This window comes from Euprymna scolopes, chromosome 28 (genome assembly GCF_053919585.1).
Source record: "Euprymna scolopes isolate OS-2025 chromosome 28, ASM5391958v1, whole genome shotgun sequence".
In the NCBI taxonomy this organism is placed as follows: domain Eukaryota; kingdom Metazoa; phylum Mollusca; class Cephalopoda; order Sepiida; family Sepiolidae; genus Euprymna; species Euprymna scolopes.
The window spans coordinates 79,920-100,994 of NC_136509.1; the positions used below are offsets into that span (position 1 = coordinate 79,920).

The following is a 21,075-nucleotide window of genomic DNA, read 5'->3' on the forward strand; positions in this document are numbered from 1 at the left end:
AATCTATGTTGAGTTTTCCATTGGCTGAGTAACTTTGATAAAAGGGGTTGAGTTTCAAGCATGAAACCTTGGTTTCAATCGTGCACATATGGGGCATTCAGCACACACTTTCTTGATTTCTTCTATCGAATAAGGAAGATTTCGAACTTTCGCAAAATGTGCAAGTCGTGTGATCCCCGGGTGGCAGAGAGACACGTGGATATCTGATAGTTTAGCTTTGTTGTTGATAGCTCCACAATAAGCTCGTGAGAGTGCGTCAGCAGAAATGTTATTTCTTCCTAGCCGATACATGATATCATAATCGTAGCATCCCAATTCCATTCTCCACATTTGAATTTTATTGTTTTTTAATTTTTCCCGATCTTTTTGAATTGAACATATAATTCACTGCTTCTTTGTCAAGTAACTATTATGAAACGCCTGTCATATAGGTAGTGTGACCACTTTTTGATTGCTTCCACAATAGCACACGCTTCTTTTTCGACGAAAGCATGTTTGCATTTGGTATGCATAATAGACCTCGAAAAAAAGGCAACTGGTCGACCAGCTTGATTAAGAGTGGCCGCTATAGCGATATCTGGGGCATCAGTGTCAACCACTAGGGGAAGATCTTCATTTATTGAATTAAGCAGAGCCTTTCCGATTTCGTCTTTGATGTTATTGAAGGGCTTCTTAGATTCTGCGTTGATGGGAAAAGAGTCATTGCTAACAAGAGGTTTTATTTTCTCGGAGAATTTAGATATCCATTGCAAATAATATGAAAATAATCCAATGACTTGTCTTTCGGAAACACTGGTTCCTTGAGTGGTTGTAGTCGTTCACCATCTGATTTAATTCCGTTCGGTGAGTTATTGCGTAACAAAAGGAAATCTATTGAGGTAGTTTACAATATGGATTTTGCTTCGCGAAAGTCAGTTATGAACCTGAGCAACTTCCCGAAATTTTACAAGATTTTCGTAATGCTCCTTTTTGAGTATTCCCGACTATAACTATATTGTCAACATATGCATGAACTCCCTGCAACTTATGTTGCTTGATGATGTTGTCCATCGTTCTTTGGAAACAAGCGACACATGACAAGTGACGTCAACCGGAACTCTACAAAACTGGTATAATTTTCCGTTCACTTCAAAACACTGTAGATGTTCTTTTCCTCTCGAATGGATATCTGGTTATACGCACTTTTTAAATCCAGGAAGCTGTAAATTTTATATCTGGAAATTTTAGCAGCAAGATCGTCCATCCTTGGTAAAGGGTAAGCGTCTAATGATGTGAATCTATTGATTGTTCGACTGTAATCAACAACCGATCTTTTTTCTGTGACGCTCACCAGTAACTATTAAAACTTGGGCTCTCAAAGGTGAGGTACTTTTTTCAATTACTCCTTCCCGGAGCATTTTCTCAATTTCTGACCGTAAATTGTTTATCTTGATTTAAAACCTCCTAGATTTAGTGTCAATAGGTTTGCAGTCCGGAGAAAGGTTTGCTAAAAGAGAGATGGTGTGTCTACTAAAGCAGACTGTACACTGCCGGAAACAGAGCTAGCGATTTAGAGACTTCCATTATGTAGAGTTGAATGTAATAATCAAAGAGGAAAGCTCCCCCGTGTGTGTGTGTCGTGCGGTCATGCAACTTATATTCGGATGGGATCTCAGAGAAAGAGAAATTAAAGATGGCAGTAATGGATTTATAAATTGTAGTCTCGTGGAATCTCACGAGATCTCATCTTCCACTGCACATGTATGCAAATGGAATGGGGTCAGTTTTCTGATAAAATGTCTGTTGGCAGAGGTAGTGGGTAGAGACGTTCTGGAAGTTGAGAGAGAAAGTTGTCAGTGACGAATTCTAGCTGGACTTTTGCGTATTGTATTTGGTTTATTTTGTTTTGCTGTTTACCAGCCCATTTAACGTCAAGCTATTTCGGCATAATGCGGGACAAATTCGACCTTAAATTAATACCGGAATTCGACGGCTCGATCCCGGTACTTGACTGGGTGGATAAGGTGGAACTGCATTGCCTGTTGTCTAGTGTGAAGAACATTGAACATGTGGTTCCTCTACATCTGTCCGGCGGGTCTTTCGCAGTATATCATCAGCTTAGTCCTGATGAAAAACAGGATTATGAAAGGATCAAGGCGGCATTATACTAGGCGTTCGCTATCGACCCCGCCACTGCTTGAGAGCAATTTGAGGCAAGAACCTTGCATCCCGGTGAAACTGCCGACGTTTGTTTGGCCGAGCTGACGAAATTGACGGTGTTGATTGGTGGGCTGCCTGAGCGGGCCTTGGCATGCAAATTTTTGGAAGAGCTCGATGCACCAGCAGCTTTCAAAGAGGGCGAATCACTGGCATTATCAGTGAGCAAGCCGTGCTAGTCAATGGCACTCCACGCTATGTGAAGGATATCCGACCTGCCCTAAATAAGAACCAGTTTGCGAGTAGCAGTGATGGTGAATCGTCCAACGATGATCTGCGGATCCGTCCTAATCCCTGCGATGGTACAATTGTGAACCCAACGCTGATGCCGATAGTTCCAGCGCCCCTTCTGAGAGCTCCGATGAAGATGAAGAAGTCCAGCCTGATCGTATCTGTGCACCCTAACGCCGATGCTAATGGTTCCGACACACTTCTGAGAGCTCCAATGGCGATGAAGTAGTCCAGCCTTCATAGGAGTGCCCGCAACAAACGACCGCGTCCACCATGCCAAATGTGTGGTCTGGAGACCAGGGGGAGTGTAGAGTTGAATGTAATAATCAAAGAGGAAAGCTCCCCCGTGTGTGTGTGTCGTGCGGTCATGCAACTTATATTCGGATTGGATCTCAGAGAAAGAGAAATTAAAGATGGCAGCAATGGATTTATAAATTGTAGTCTCGTGGAATCTCACGAGATCTCATCTTCCACTGCGCATGTATGCAAATTGAATGGGGTCAGTTTTCTGATAAAATGTCTGATAGCAGAGGTAGTGGGTAGAGCCGTTCTGGAAGTTGAGAGAGAAAGTTGTCAGTGACGAATTCTAGCTGGACTTTTGCGTATTGTATTTGGTTTATTTTGTTTTGCTGTTTACCAGCCCATTCAACGTCACCTTATTACCATCAAAGTTAAAAGAAACACTATAATACTGCCTGATGAAGTCTCGGCCGAGAATAATATCACTGCAAACATCCGGTAAAATTTTAAATTTTGTGTTAGCGTACCACTAACCTTGTAAATTTATGTTGACGATACACTGTCCTTTCATTGAAGAATTAAGTGACGAAGAGGCCATATGTACACTTTCAGTAGCTGGTTGTACTTTCAATTTATTTTTCTTAACAAAGTCTTCTGAGATGAAGGATCCAGAGCTCCCAGTGTCTATCATAGCTGTTGCTTCAATTTCCCCCACTAGAATGTACACAGAAGTTGGTTGTAAACTACCCGAAGTAGAAGCAGATGTATTTTCAAATTGTTTTTCTGTGTTGGCGGATCAGATAATATTAACATTAGCTTGTGGGGTTGTGTAGATGCTGACGTGGCTTGAGATTGAATGGAAGCAGATGTAGATTGCTAAGAATTTTGACACGCCCTCGCGAAATGACCTTTAGCATGTCACATTTTACAAATGGCGGATCTCGCTGGACAAAATTTCTGATGGTGTCTGGAATACCCGCAAAAAATAGCAAGTATATTTAGTTATTATGTAAGCAGAAGTACCACAAAATTCATCCTCAGATTTATTATGGTAGTTTTGTTCGCCGTTAACAGTAGCCACCGTGTCATAATAACGAGTGTAAGCTTCAGAATGAGTGTAGGATTTGGAATTTTTCTGTGCTGAATAAATAGCTCTAGGTTGGTTGACGGCCGTATTTAAATCAAGTGTTCTATTCTCAAGCAATCTCTTCCGGATAGAGTTGGAAGGTAAACCAGTAATGAAGGCGTCTCTGACGAAAGCGTCTCTGTTTTCAATAGCATTAACTGCTTTAAAGTCGCAATATTTAGCTAACAACAGTAGCGAGAAAGAGAGAGAGAGAGAGAGAGAGAGAGAGAGAGAGAGTAAAAAATATGAACAAAGGGTGCTGGAGGAATGATTGTAAAACGGAGATCAGAGATGCTTGGAGTGTTAGTATCTGAATTTGAACTGCGGATAAAGGCGGCGTTTGTGCCTTCAGAGAGAAACAAAGCAAATTCATTAATACGGATAAAGACAATGGTTAGTTGAGAAAGAAGTGGTCTCAAATATGCTGTGTAGGAATTGGTGAACTAGGAGAGTTACATGAAATGCACTACATGGGAGTGGAGAGAACGTTATATTTTGTGCGGAAAGTTGATCTACACATAAAATATGAAGAAGTTCAAAAAGTGGTTAGGATGTAAATCGATTGATCCTGCCCCGAATGTACATGATTCTGGTGGGGACGGGGACTACGAAGAATTGGACAAGATTAGCTATAGACATAACGCACTATCGTGGCGGAGCATACTTGTCAATGATTGATTGTGGTCCTAGAAGACTGGCAATATGGAGGGAGTTACTTACGGAATCGGCATATTCGTTTGCAGAGGAATTTGAAAAGGTGATGCTTGAAGAGGTCCAGTTGAGGAGGTGATAATGGAAAATGCCACTGTTTTTCTCTCAGATTGCTCCAGACGATCTAAAAATGTGGAACAACCTATTACAGGGCAGCCTATAGGCCCGGAGGAAATGGAATAGTAGAGTGACATCATCGGACGTTGAAAGCAATAGCTAAGAGAGGAAGGATATCACCTGAAGATGCTATATTCTGGTACAATATGGCTCCCAATGTCGGACAGAAAGAGGACACCGTGCCACATAGATCAATATTAGTTTCGAATGGAACTATCCAAGGGGTACGTCCCCAGAATATGATGAGCAAGGACCCTCCAGAACTCAAATAGAAGAGGTTTGGGTGAAACCCCCAAATGCGCAATGTACGACACAATGGGAAAGAGGAGTGATTACTGGGGTGCAATCCTCTAACAACTTGAGAGTAGATGGAATGCCGCGGCACATTTTAGATTTAAGAGGTGTGGTCCATGATGACGATGATGTAAATGGTGGGCAAGGGGCAGAGGAGATGAACAAGTGGAAATGCACTGATCACAGGGGGTCAGTACCGAGCCAGTATGGGCACAGGATTATGGAATATAAAATGATCCTTAAATAATCAGGGAGGGGGCATGTGATCTGAAATGTTTAAAAAGTGGTTACAAACGTGCTTTGTGCAACTTGTACCAAAAATGAATGAAAAAAAAATGAAATAAAAATGGCCGCATTATCTCTTTATATGTCTGCAATGTTACCACCCGATATGCAAACGAGATGCTTCTGGTTGGAGATAAAAGAGGCGTAATTTTTCAAAGAGGGTGTTCATTTTGGAGTTTGACTTTGAAGTTCGATCAGCAGAAGTGCTTTTGAAGTTGAGAGAGTAATAGCAGAGAGTTGAGTTTTTGGACTAAGACATTTTAGCAGCAGTGTGTCAAATCTAACAATTGAGACTTGACTAATTTAACCCCAGCGTGTTTTGGAGATCTTTAAAACTAAAAGATTCAAGTTTTTAACTCAAATATCATCTACAAGGAGTTTTTTTTTACAAGGAAATCACCATATATCAAGGCCCGGGGATAAGGGTTATAGTGTGTACAGTAATCAATAGGATAATATCGTAGTAATCGCTAGTAATGGAGATCCCATTTCTTTGAGTAAGGGCACGCTACTGGAGTTTTGGACCAGGGTTTTTTTTTATTGAATGTGCTTTCGTAGTTCCATACATTGTTTTTACCTTGCCTGCAATGCATAACAGGAATATTCCTCGGTGATTGTCGCAGACCTCGTGGTTACCTTTATGATTGTTTTTTTAATTTATTGGAAGATTTCTCCCACGTAGTATTTTTGTTATTGCTTTTTGTCAAATATTGTAGCTTTGCAAGCGGTATATTTGATTAAGTAGTTATTTTGTAGCATACAATTTTAGTTATTACACTTTCTAATTGTAATATTATTACCATATTAGATTACGCGGGTTCATTTTATTATGTCTGCACAGAATTGTGACATTCTCTTTTGTTTCAGATGCGCAGTCGCATGTGCATAAATCGGTTAAAAATGTCAGTTAGTATGTCGCTCCATAGTTTTAAATATAATTTCTCTCGCTAACTATTTATAAATGTCTTCGCACCTTGCCATATGAAACTCTGCCAGTCAACGATCTGTCATGCTGTGTTTGAAATATAACTTTCGTTAGTCTGTCATACTTTTGTTTAAAATAGCATGTTCGTTGATTTTTCAGGTATAAGTTAAATAAAAACAATATGAATTCTAGCTATAAATCCAGAATTGTGGTGAAAAAATAAAGGTAAAAAGAGTAATGAAAGAAGCAATTAAAAATACTTATTAGTTAGAATGCCATTAATTGGGTGTTTCAGTCTATATCTGAAATATTGTTTTTGTTTTTCTATTTGTCTGTATTGAGATAGAAAAACCGCATATATATTTAAAATAATGTCCTTGTTCTTACCTTCTGTTTGCAAACTGCCAAATGAAGGGTCATGCTGTTTCCACAAATATCTTTACCACAATTTGTACACTGGCTACCATTCAAATTGTCACATGATACTTTCCGGCGGTTTACATCTTCCTGATTGATTTGATCTTTCTTCGTTTTGTCGACATTTTTCTTTTTTCGATTCGTTTCTAGCCCCGGACAATTCTGATTGTGACAAATGAAGCTGTCACCTGATATATTTTGTTGACAAAAGTCACAAATGTTGGACGTTGGTCCTTTTATTGGTGTAAATGTTCCTTCTCGGTTTAACTTGGGTCCTCTCTCTTTGACATTTACATCTTTTTTTGTAAAATCCCGTGCTTTGGTCAGCGTCCTTGTCCTCGGCCGGATCACACGCTTCTCGTTATCCCCAACATCATCGACTTTGCGTGTAGCTACTTTACAGCTTCTTTGATGGACAACAAGACGATCGGGAAGAAACGTCCGGCCGCAATTTTCACATGGTAACAGATTGTCATTGGCACATTTCAAAGCCATTTGATTGAATACTTCACGAACATTTTCATTCGTGTCTTGTGAACGGAACACAACTTCTGGTTTCACCGGTGGCTTTCGCTTAAACTGTCGTGGCTGTTTTTCATTTTCAATATGCCATTTTTTTAGACATTGTGGTTCATGAATGTTAATAGATTTTGTCCCAAATTCACGACCACAAATGTAACAGATGACAGTCCTTGGTTTCCTTGACATCCTACATGCAAATAAAAAAATATATAAATAAAAATTAGTTTTAATATATATATAAATATATGTATATATATATATGTGTGTATGTATGTATGTATGTATGTATGTATGTATGTATGTATGTATGTGTGTGTGTGTGTTTAGGCAATATTTTTTAAGACTATTTCGTTGAATAAAACACAATTTGCGAATACTCATTCCGGCTTGGACCCTTTCATACCATTCTACTTAATATTCTTGCTTCAGGCAAAAACTGACTGGTGTAATTGCCATAGTTATTGTAGACTTGTGTATTTTCGAATCCGTCGATTCATCATTAGATATAATAAACAAAGCTGATTTTGGATTCTTCATAGAATTGTGTGTCTTTTATGTATATTCTATTAGCCATTCGCTTGTTATTAAACATTAAATTATTCTTGTCACGATTACAAACATTTTAGGATGTTATTACTATTATTGAAAATTATTTTATTAATATTTGTTTTTTTTAGTTTTAATGAATAATGCTTCTAATATGTCGAGTTTATGATTATTAGTAGCGTGTTCGAGAATAGGCGTGTTTTCTCCTAAAGGTTTTCTAAATTAGAGCAGGGATATTCATTAGTCAAGCGTTTAGCACGGGTTGTCTTCAGATTGATGCATAGTTAATCTCCTCTACATTGTTGTTGTAGTCAAGGCTATGTATATGTTTTTGCTTCACTTTCGAAGCACACTTTCGTAATGGACATTTAAACTAATATACAAGGTTTGTCTTATCCAAAACCCTAATCGCGCTGGTGGATTTATTAGTAACTAGCAGGACCCGGTAACCAGCGTTGCTCGGTTGAAGCATACTCCCTCCTCGTAAAAAATTAAACTATAGTTGTTGTTGATGTTGGTGGTGGTGGCGAATCCCCAACGCCCTGGCCCTGGATATGACCTCAAACTATATCAAAATTTCTTCAAAATCCTTGGATTCGGCATTAAATAATCCGAAAAGGGTTGATATGCCGTAAAACAAAAACAACAACCAACCAACCAACCAACCAACCAACCAACTAACCCAACGTCCTAATGTTAAGAACGGGTTTCGGAAGACACCCCATTTAATGAGGGGTGGGACTGTTCAAGTATTTGCCCCAAGTTTAACCTTGATATATGTTTCAGCATACTCACTCGCTAAAAAAATTGGGGTGAGTGGCAGCGTTGTGCGGAGAGAAGTACATTTTTATATCGCGCGCGCGTAGAACAGTGAATTACAGTGCATAATGCATATCATTATATTTTTTTTTTTACACAGTGATCACCACTTACCAAGGCCCGGAAGCCACTCAGGGATAAGGGTCATTGCAAGTACATTACGTTAGTGTGGAGATTTGATGAAGTGTTTATTTAAGGGGGCGGTTCATTAGGAATTTGTTAACATTGGACTTGAAGACATCCAAGTTGTAGTCCGGTGGGAAGCAGGCAGACGGAACAGAGTTCCACAGGCGTGCAGTTCTAAGAAAGAAGCTTTGTTCATGGAATCCGCGTTTTGATTTAGGCACAAATATAGAGTGGGGGAAATTTTTCACAGTGGATTCAGCTAGACGGGTGTTTTTCGTGAAAGATTGGCGAGGGGGGACCAGAGATTGGAGTTCAGACGAGCACCTGCCATGAAAATAACGATAAAACAAGGATAGGCTCGCAACGTCTCTTCTATGGGAGAGAGGTTGCAGGGTAGAGAAAAGGGCATCCCCCACTAAGACACGAAGTATATTTTGTACTCTGTCAAGGCATGATAGGCTGTTTTTGGCCGCTCCTGCCCAGATATGGCAACAGTATTCCATCCTTGGACGAACTTGGCTTTTATACAGATAGAGAATTGCATTAGTAGTGAGATATCTTCTGGAGCGGTAGAATGATCCCACCATCTTTCCAGCGACCTTGGCAACAAACTTGATATACGTGTTCCATTTCAGATCAGGAGTAAAAGTCAAACCCAGAAGCTTGTCAAAACACGGGGCCTCACCCAGACGAGAGCCATCCATCCCAATTGATGCCAGCTGGGGATCAGAGCGTTGATGATGTAAGGATAGGAGTTTGGTTTTGGATGCATTAAAGGTAACCAGCCACATCTTCCCCAACTGAACCACGCGCTCGAGATCAGAGGAGAGAGAATCCGAGAGAACTTTGTCATTTACATTTTGATGTGTTGCCGTAGATGGTCGTGTCATCAGCATAGATGTCAACGAATGATTTAAGTATGTGTTTAGGGAGGTCATTGATGTAGATCAGGAAGAGAGTTGGGCCCAGGATTGACCCCTGAGGGACTCCAGCATTTATATTGCAGGCCTCTGATTTTTGTCCATCTACCACTACTCTTATGAACCTATCTCGAAAACTACTTGTTTCTGCCAAAGTTAAACTGGATTCTCTTATTCAGCATAGTCTAAAACCTATAGAAGTCGTCAGTTTAAAGGAAATATTCTGGTTGGTGCTAAGGTAAAAAAAAAGTACCTAATGTAATAAAGAGGAAATTTGTACTTTAGCAGCGTAAATTATATGACAGACAAAGAAAGTAAAAACAAAAAACAAAAAACTGGCGTAAATGTAGTACAAACTGAATTAAAGTAATGAAAATGATAATTTATTTGAACGTAAGTCAGGCTTAGAGTTTGCAAATGTGTTTTATATAAAAAGGTAAGTAGATTTTATGATTTCGAAATTGTAAAATATTTTTTGCCCATCACCCTAATTCATGTTCGGTACCACTTTGATGTAGTTGGCTACTACAACTACAACTCTCTTTAATTAAGAGGTTCGGTGGGCGTTTATGAATGTTCCCCCTTCCCTGTAAATTCCACAATTCACATTTTTCTTTCATTTGTCACGTCAATTTCATCTATTATAAACTTAACTTTTAGAAAAAAGTCACATTAAAAAAAATGTTTGTTATGACTTTTATCGTCGTGGATCAGTTTTCAATTATAACGTTCTACTAAATTGAAGGACCGTTTAAATAAATTCCCAATGATTTATATTTGTAATTAAAAAATCATCTTATTTTCAGTTGCGTGCACTTATATTATCGAACTGGCAGTAACTAATCTTTCACCTAATAATTTAATAAACAAAAATATATTATTTATTCATTGTTTTTTATTTTTATTTTTGACTTCTCTGAAATATACCCCAAGGGATTTTATAAATAAATAAATTCGTGCGTTTTTAACAACAGAAAATTCGAGTTTTACGATTTATTTGCGTTTACTGAATTGTTAGGTGAAAGTAAAAATACTTACGACGCAACTGAAAATATATTTTGTTCCGATTCAAAGTTAAATCATTGTGAATTTATTCAAACGGCCATTTATTTCGCTAAGTCCTTTCCTCCTTAGAAAAATATATATAATCATTTTATTATATTTTTTGGAGGTGGTGATTGACTAAGCGAGATAAAGGACCGCTTTAATAAATTTACAATGGTTTAAAATTGTAAGAAAAAAGCATGGTATAATAAGTTGCTTGTGTTGTTACCGAACTGCCAGATGTTTTTTAACTAATCTGTTCTTTCGCCTAACAATTTTATTTATTGTAAAACTTTAATTTAACCTGTAAAAACTATTTTTTAAAAATTAGCATGATAACGTTAGTGCATAACCACCACTTTACATTACATATTTCTTTTCCAAATGAGCGCTTGAATAAATTCAGAATGATTTAAATTTTGATTGTTGTGTAAATATTTCTTTATAAATAAGTACTAAATGATAATGAGCCATGTAGGTAGAAAAGCAACCTTTATTAGTATTGGTAACCTTTATGTAATTATTCATTTATGTTTTTTGTTGTTTTTACTTCTCTGCAATATATCCCAATGATTTTAAATCGACATTACTGGAGTTTAGGTGCCGCTTTAATCGGTTTTGACTTAACACTTATAACGTGTGATTGACCTAAACAATAACGGCTTATTTCTCTCACAGTCTCTCTCCCACTCTCTGTATCTCTCTATCTCCAACTGTCCCTCCCTCCAAGTGTCTGGAACCAGAAGTAGTTTTGCGTAGCTGTTTATGATTTTGGATGTTTGTTGGTGTTGAATAAATGTAATAGCATCGTCAATGATTTATTTTTAGAATATAATATTTTCACAAATAAACAACAAAAGTTTCTAAGCGAAATAATTCCGTGAATTATATAAAGAAAACGTAAGAATAGTGTGTACTTGCATAAATGGCAGTCTGTTTTATAGTTGATAACTGTTCGTTTAGTGGTGGAATAACCGAATAGGGAAATTGTGGAATGCATACTTCTTCAGCCAATAAGCTGGGCCGGATTTATCCAGGGGAGAAATCATTATTTGTGTCGGAGGGGTTAAGAATATGCGATTGTGTAGGAAATCTGTAATCAGTAAATGACGGCTAACACTTAGGAAAGTGCAAAAGTATAAATGCACTCGGTGTAGAATAGTGTCATAAGAAGATTTGGTATAGTGGGGGTGAAATTTGAGATACTTTCTCTGTAGGTAAGGACGATCATGATCATGGTGCTCCTCAGAATAAATGTAATTTTTTAATATTACGAAATAATGTGTATGTAATTGCGTTCTATGTACATAGAAATATAGTATCGTTTTTGTTTCGCCTTTTTCTTGTATATATTATTAACATAATATTAATATGTAGGTCATTTATAATATTTTAATGAGTTATTTTTCCAGTAAATGTATGAAACTAAAACAATAAATTATCTCCTCAACAACTATAAGGTAGATCGAAATGCTCCGGACAGACGATACAATAACCATTGAGTCCTTAATACACCATGTAGCTGTCCATATCCTATTTGAGATATTGCTTTAATTGCTGGTAAATTATATCTCTTTTTAGTTTTATCCATAAGTATAATAAAGAAATAATGAAATTAATATTTTGATATTTTATTTACATAGTGTTGTAAAGTTATCAATATATATATATATATATATATATATATATATATATATGTATATATTGTTTTAACGAAAAACAAAACTTCAAAGAATGGGTCGATAGCAACAAATATTGTATTTCATCGTTAGTTACAATTGTTTCAAGACTATTCGGACAAATCCAAACATTATGTCGTTTGAAAATTTTCACAAGAACAGCCTTTCTTCAGACTTATTGAATAAAAACACTTTAACAATAAAACATTATGGAAAACATTTCTCTTATGAGGAAAAGAAAACAAGCGAAAGTATTTAACCTATATCGCATCCTTGCAAAGTATTTTTTAAATTCAAACAAAATATCATACAATGTTACCACTAATCACTTAAGTCCATTTAATATGTTTTATTAATACTATTCATTGATATCTTAAATTAAATTTCTTTATTTCTTTATTTAATTTAAATTAATTTTTAATCCGGACTAGTCAAATAAGTTAAATTGCTGTGATTCTATGTTAATTTCGTATCTGAAATTTGCTTTGTTTACAAAAATATCGGCTAATCTAATTATGTAATTTAAGAAAAGTTTTTGTTTAAAACTTATTCAATAAGGAAAGAAAGTTTAACATTAGTTTATACTTAGTTCATTCGCATTCTTTATTTAAAATTAAGGACCTCAATCTATTTTTTCTCTTCTTTTTCTTTCGTTCTTTCCTATTAAGATTTACGATTATTGGATATTTTAGAAAGCGAGATAATTCTGTACGTTCGAAATTTTAAAGGTTTAGTTTAAATTATAAGTTATCAAAATCCTAATATGTATTCATAACGATGAAAGGGAAGTAACTAAAGCCTTTCGATGTTTCTAGGTTTGGTAAATTATGCATTTATGAAGTATTTATTAATTAAACAAATCCAATTTAAACTAGACTAACCTATTCAAAATATAAGTTTGTAATGTCTATCTTAACCATGAGACTAATTTTATTACCAAAGATTTAACCTACGTTTGCCAACCAACCATGATTTTCTGAGGTTATGTGCGACTTTAATATAAAATAACAATTCGGGAATTAAGTTCTTAAATACTTATATTATAATAATACATATCCCGTTAATAATTATTCTAATAATAAATCTAATCTTTAGCTACATGTACGTTTTACTCCCATGAAGGTGGGGGTTCACCTTGGATTTTGGATTTAATCGTTTAGAACAAGAGTATCACTCAAAAAGCTAGGATTTTTCAAGTTTTACTGATCTAAAAACAGTATCAATTAATCCCCATTCTTTAATTACTAATATTTTTTCTATTTTTTTTTTGTTGAATTCATATTGCTAATTTTTGTTAAGCTATTTTATTGATCTAGAAACGGTATCAACTATTTCACCATCAATATGAGTAAAATTGTGTTTCCAGTTTTTAAACAATATTGCTAACCTTTGTTAATCCTTATTATAGATCTAAATTTCTTATCTAATAATCCATTGTTTTTATTTCTAAAAATTTGTTTCTAGTGTAGAATATTAGATTCCAGATTTGCTTGTTAGATTTGAATCATTCTTCATATCAATTTTAAATCATTCTTAGCTTTTTAACTCTTTATTAACTTTGGCCTTACATTCAAGAACCTTTATTTTTCCCAGAATGTTTTTTTCTCAGCTACATTTAAAACGTGATAACAAGAATATATTCCTGTGAAGACATCCCTGTATAGCATTCGGCCTTTTATTTAATATTTCTTATTTAGAAATCACTATTTAGACGGCTTCCAGTAAACACGGATTGCACCTTTTTTATTCCCTAGATCTATACTTACTACCCTTAGCTACTATTTACCATTTCAATTCAAAATCTGTTTTGTTTCTATGAAGTTCCCTGACCCAATCACCTAATGCGGTTGTATTCCTCTTTTTATTTCTAATGTTGATTCTTGTATCATCCCCCTTTCTTAACTACACACACACTCACACACACACACACCCACACACACACACACACACACACACACACACACACACACACACACACACACACACACATATATATATATATATATATATATATATATATAAGTGGTTTGAGTTTCGTTATGGGAGCGTTGACATTTTATTTCATTATCACCCCAAACAAGGCACAGTACCACTTTGATGCAGGGGGCTACTATCGGGACACAATGCAGGAATAATATGTATGGAGAATGAGCAGTAAGATGTCTATTTACATTACATTGAACTTCTGTATGTCAGTACAGAGTAAATTTGAATACAAAAATAACTATCATATACGTTAGAGAGCCAATTCAAAACACAGAAATAAACAATATTTTACTTGAAATTTAAATAAATAAATACTTTACTTGTTTGAAATTTATGAATGCCCCCCCCACCTAAAATGTACTTGAAAAAATCGATTTTATAGTGAGATTTAAGAATGGTTAGTCGAAAAAAGGTGAAAAACAAAACAAATAATCAATAAATAATTGTTACCAAAGGCAATAAATGCTACTTTTTTTTTACTTACATGAATGAGTTTATTTTATGTTTTAAAGTATTTTCAAGCGCTTTTCTTTATTTTTTAATAATCTAATGCGGGTGTATGGGTGCCAAACATCTCCAAATTTTCTAGAATTCCCCGCTAGATTGCAAACGAAATCTCCAGATCTAGCAGGAAAACCGCTAAATTGTAACACTGGTCACGTGACAGGAAGCGATAATAAATAATCGTCCCTAAATAAAAAATGGCCTCTCGGTACAAAGAAAAACATCTATTTATCATAGAAAAATTAAGTATAATGTTATAATTAAAAAGAAATATATAAAAACACACATGGATATAGTAAACATATTATACCAAAACGTAGAACCCATCCGTCCAGTGGTGTTTTAGACTATTAATTCCGAACGAACCAAGAGTTACATTTTTATATATATATATATATATATATATATATATATATATATATATATATATATATATATATATATGATTAGTTTTTTTTGGAAAAAGAATTCCAGCAGAGTGCTCAATTAAAAGGAAAATCCAAATTTTAAGAGCGTATTTATATTTTGTGTACAGAAAGTTGTTAGTTGAGACAGATCATTGGTACCGTCGGTTTAAAGCCCGATAATAAGGCCCGTTTAAGGTATCCTTATCAAGCTCTCTTCAGCCAATATTCGTCTATCTTATAACCGGAAGTGTGAAGTATATATACCTCGCGAATTCACGTTCAAATCTCGTTTTGTTTAATCCCCCCTTTTCTTATATCGGATAATGTAATACCTAATTTTAAACTTTGAATTATTTAAATTTAAGATCTAATTTCGAAAAAAACATTTTCTTTATATAAATCGATTTTAATTTGAACCCAAATTAATTTTAAAATCTCTTTGCTTTAAAATCTGTATTGGTATCGGTTAAAAACTTAAATTCGTTTAATTATATCGAATTACATTTAAAAAATGTCCAAAAATACGTTTAAAGTTTAAAAAAATATATTTTTAATTATATCGAATCACGTTTAAAAATTTCGAAATACGTTTAAAAATTATTTTTAAAAAAACACCAAATCTTTCAAGGTTTGGGGAAGTGAGTTTTTATCTATCCTAAGTGATTTCCCTAGTTTATTAACATTATTATATTTTTCTATTGTTTTAAATTCGAAATAGATTATAAATTACATTTATAAAATATAATTAAAATATTTTTTTATAAAATACATTAATTTAAAATCTATAATATAATTGCGATTAAAATCCAAGTTTACCGACTAATCATTTATGTATTTACAATTTTTCCCCTTATTACATACATATACATATATAAACAACATCTAAGTGTTGTTCTTTTCATTGATCCAATTTATTAGGAGCCCCTTCCTTCTATGTATGCAACTTTTCAAAGCTTCACTCCTCACATTTAAACATTTTATTTTTGGGTCATGAATGGCCCGGAGGATGTAGTATTTCTCTGCGTTACAGAGTGAGCATTGACTTAATTCCGGGACGTATGCTGGTTTATGCTCTATTTTTCTCCATTTTATGGCAAAGGGTGTATTTTTTTCTTTAAGCTCCCACACACGGGTAGCTAATGCTGTATTCATCTTTGTTTTAGCTCTAAAGGATCTCATATGCGCATAATATCTTTGTTTAAATTGGCCTTTTGTCATACCTATATATATTTCCGGTATATTTGTGGATTGTTCCGTTATTGTGGCCTCATAAACAAGGGATTCAGCTTTACAATTACCCTCCAATGGACAGCTATTTTTGGTCCTGCAAGAGCAGCCTGCGTTATCTATCTTTTTTGGTTCTTTGGATATTATCGACTTTATTGATGGAGCTGTCGAGTAACTAACTTTCACAGTGTTTCTATTAAAAAGTTTATGTAGTCTATGTGTTCTTGGAAAATGCTTATCTAGAAGGCTAAGAAAAAAATGCCCTACTCTAGTTTTAGTGTTCAATGAAAACGTAGGTAAGAACCAGATTATTTTCCGTTTCCTCTTTCGTTTTTTATTTTCTCTATTATCCTGAGTTTGTTGAAATTTTATGTTTTCTTTGAACCCACTTTGATGCAGTGCTTCATTATAATATGGTGCTGCTTTCTCGAACACTTCAGCGTTCGAAGAAAGCCGGGAAATCCTTTGGCTAATGTTCGCTACCATATTTTTAAACACTGTGGGTGGGTGGCATGAACCCTTATTTATATACATAAGTTTTTCATTTAGTTTGTGGAAGGGTTTGTGTATTTTCTTCTCGAGATCTAGAGTGGCATCTAAAAAATCTACTCTATTTAAATTTGTCTGTATTATTATTTTAAAGCCTAGTTCCTTAAAAAATTCAGTTAGGTCTTTTCTAAGCCTGTCTAGTGCACATTCATTGTAGTCACGCGATAGGCAAAGTCCATCATCTCTATATAATCCAAAAAAGTGATCTGGGAATTTATATTTCATGGTCTCCAGTAGAAAAAGTCCAACCAGATCGCAGATATCCGCACTGTCATACGCCCCCATCGCGACGTCAAAGGGGTCTTCGGGGTTTGATTTTTTGATCCATGGTTTATCGTCAAAAAATAAAAGGGTCTGTTTTTTTCGAAATTAGATTTTAAATTTAAATAATTCAAAGTTTAAAATTAGGTATTACATTATCCGATATATAAAAAAGGGTGGGATTAAACAAAACGAGATTTGAACGTGAATTCGCGAGGTATATATACTTCACACTTCCGGTTATAAGATAGACGAATATTGGCTGAAGAGAGCTTGATAAGAATACCTTAAACGGGCCTTATTATCGGACTTTAAACCGACGGTACCAATGATCTGTCTCAACTAACAACTTTCTGTACACAAAATATAAAAATATAAATATATATATATATATATATATATATATATATATATATATATATATATATATATATATATATATATATTAGAGTAAATGTAAAATTTTCTAACTTAATGCGTATTATTTCAATTCTTCGGGCTATTTTTCTCATCTTGTGTGTTATTTTCACAACGTTTCGACCTATGTAATCTTTGAGTGTGTTTTGTCGAACGAAAGTGAGTTTTGTCGAACTTGGGAATATTTCTATCGACCGAAATGTTGTGAAAATGACACCCAAGTAATAACAATATTCCGAAAAATTCAATTAATACGAATGACCAATCCACATCTCCAAAATTCAGAAATGTTTAAACTTTAGTTGTATTTTAGTGAAATATCTTACCTCAGTTTTATAAATATATTAACATTTAACTTTGCAATCAATTTTTGATAAACGACCATGAAAGTATAGTGTGAGATAATATCATTTCTGAATGTTGATGAATAATTTTGTTTCATGTATCGTAGTCATTTGATAATTCTATTCTATTTTATTATAAATTTAAGAAACATGTACACATAAATGTTAGTTGATGTAAGATTTTTGAGACACGATCATATTTTATTACCTAATACACTTTGAGATCGCTTCAATATATATATATATATATATATATATATATATATATATATATATATATATATATATATATATATATATATGCAGTCTAACAGAAAAAAAAAATACAGAATAGAAAAATATTAAATGTCTTACCTTTTTTTCACAATTAATCAATCGGAAAGATAAACAGAGAAACACTTTCCGCTCGGATTAACGGATATGTCAGCCAAGTAGATACTTGAGACGAGCGGCTTTCTTTCTTTTTTTTTCGTTTACCAAAGAAGGGAACAGCCATAACCAGTACGGCCATAACAACAATAACGGCAACAGAAAAGCATTATTCCTGGTTACGCTAATGTTGTTACGCAACAAGGGAGGTAATAAATTCACTTGCGTTTTCTTATTCTTTAGGTCAAAAAGCAAACACGATCGCGGTGCAAAAAGCAATACTTGTTGCGTTGTATAAAAAACAGTCGGACACTTTGACGTTATTTGCCTTCAGGTGTGTTTTCATTGTAACTAAGCAACTACTTCTTTTAATTCAATGTTAGCCAATTGCATAGAGACTTTCATTTGTATAAAGCTTTTCTCTCCCCCCCCCCGTTACACACGCTCTTTTCTAAGATCGACGGGAACAAGCGAGAAGGAAAGCGTGAAAAGTAGGTGAATGTATGTGAGTGGGGAAAATTGTACTTGCCTTTGATTTTGGCGTCATAGTAGTCATCGATCGCTTTTAAATCTATCATATCTTTTAGATTGTTAAGGCGTCCATTAATTGAAAGGGGAATATTGTTGAACATCAGTAAATCGAAAAAGAAACCTTTTACCGTTGATTGCTTTCATTTGAGATGAAGAAACCTGTGCCTTCATGTGTGCGTATTTGTGCACGAAGTGAATGTGTGTTTATGTATCTATGTGTGTAAAAGATTAAAAAGAAAATGACGCACTCATTTTGACACATATGTAGAAAGAAAAACAAAATCAAAGAAAGATTACAAAATAATTATTTTTGTTCACAGTTTTGTAAAGGCAATGCAAAATAAAATGTTGCGTGCGTGTGTGTGCATGCGCTTTAGGCTGGCTTATTTTGTTAATGAAAGAGAAGGGCATGTGTCTATGAACTTGTGTATATGTGTGTTCGTAGAATGGTGTGAGTGTGAGTGTGTGTGTTTTATACACACATACTGATATGCACATACGTAAACTAACATCTTTAATGGTAGAGTTATGTTTTTTGTTGTTTATTTTTTACATGGGGGTCACCACTTATCAAGGCCCGAAGGCCACTCAGGGATAAGGGTCATTGCGTGTACAATAATCAATGAGATAGTATTGTAGTAATCATTAGTATTGGGGGTTTTGATAAAGTGTCTTACTTAAGGGGGCGGTTTGTAAGGAGTTTGTTTATGTTGGACTTGAAGATGTCCAAGTTGTAATCGGGTGGGAAACAAGCAAACGGCAGAGAGTTCCACTGGCGTGCAGTTCTAAGAAATAAGCTTTGCTCATGGAATCTACGTTTGGATTTAGGAACAGATAAAGAGTGGGGAAAATTATTGACAGTAGTTTCAGCCAGACGGGTGTTTCTCGTGAAAGATTGGCGAGGGGGGGACGAGTAATTGGAGCTCAGACGAGCACCTGTCATGAAAATAACGATAAAACAAAGACAGGCTCGCAACATCTCTTCTGTGGAAGAGAGGTTGCAGGGAAGAGAAAAGGGCATCCCTAACTAAACCACGAAGTCTATTTTGTAATCTGTCAAGTCAGGATAGGCTGCTTTTAGCAGCTCCTGCCCAGATGTGGCAGCAGTACTTCATCCTTGGACGTACTTGGCTTTTATACAGATAGAGAATTTCATTAGTAGTGAGATATCTTCTGGAGCGATAGAAGGGTCCCACCGTTTTCCCAGCGTCCCTGGCGACAGATTTGATGTACGTGTTCCATTTCAGGTCAGGAGTAAAGGTCAAGCCCAGAAGCTTGTCAAAACATGGAGCCTCCCCTAGACGAGAGCCATCCATTTAAATTGATGCCAGATGGGAATCAGAGCGTTGATGATGTAAAGATAGAAGCTTGGTTTTGGATGCATTAAAAGTGGCCAGCCACCTCTTCCCCCATTGTACCACGCGCTCAAGATCAGAGGAGAGAGAATTAGAGAGAACTTTGTCATTTACAGGTTATTGCCTACGCCTAAGGCTCCCGTATTTTATAGATATATTTTTGTTTTCATCCAAAGCGCTTTTTTGGAGGGAATTTTCTTAACCTTAAATATAACCTTATAGAGAATGAAATAAACAAGGACATGATTGCAGTGGGCAGATAAACATGTCGCTTTGGTTAAGAAGCTGATATACGTTCTCTTTATTTTGAACACTAGAGTTATACAATCTATATTATTATTATTATTATTATTATTATTATTATTATTATTATTATTATTATAATAATAAAAAAAAAAAAAAAAAAAAAGCAGCTGAGTTTAAACTATCGCTAAAGGGCCCATCAACTTACACTTTTTGAATGTCTAAGGGATGGAGAGAACACGCCATTTCTACTTTTCTATTTAAACGAGGGCAGCCATTTTAAAATAGTACGCTGGACTTTTTGTTTGTGTCACAAATATTTTTGGCAAGCATGTAAGAATCCCTCCTCAATAGTCTTATTTATGCATTTCACTGCCTTTATTCTGTTTTCTTTTTTTATATATATCTTGCCTGTTCTACAAGTATTTTAATGGTGAATGCTCTGATGAACTACAAGCACTCGTACCCCCACGACGTGAACACCATCGACAGACCCGAAAAGCTGCAAAATCCCACCCCCACACTGTAGAGATCCCTAGATGTAAAAGATCTTTCTACTCCGGTAGTTTCTTCCCCAAAACCGCTAGACTTTGGAATTCCATTCCAGGTCACTGCTTCCCCAACTGTGCTGACATGCAGAAGTTCAAGTGCAACGTGAACCAACATCTTGCTGCCCAAATCCCT

The 21,075-nt window shown here is 35.2% G+C and overlaps 1 protein-coding gene across 1 annotated transcript in view; it reads right to left on the bottom strand.

The window, feature by feature from the left end:
• Nucleotides 1–18,789, bottom strand: part of LOC145249424 (zinc finger protein 474-like) — a 61,695-nt gene extending 42,906 nt beyond the window's left edge. Inside the window, exons 1-2 of the mRNA XM_080110974.1 lie at nt 18,248–18,789; nt 6,513–7,251 (exon numbers count right to left, since the gene is read on the bottom strand). Coding sequence (XP_079967100.1) covers nt 6,513–7,250 — 738 coding nt within the window. The 5' untranslated portion in view covers nt 7,251; nt 18,248–18,789. The remainder of the gene's footprint in view (nt 1–6,512; nt 7,252–18,247) is intronic.
• Between the last annotated feature and the right edge of the window lie 2,286 nt (nt 18,790–21,075).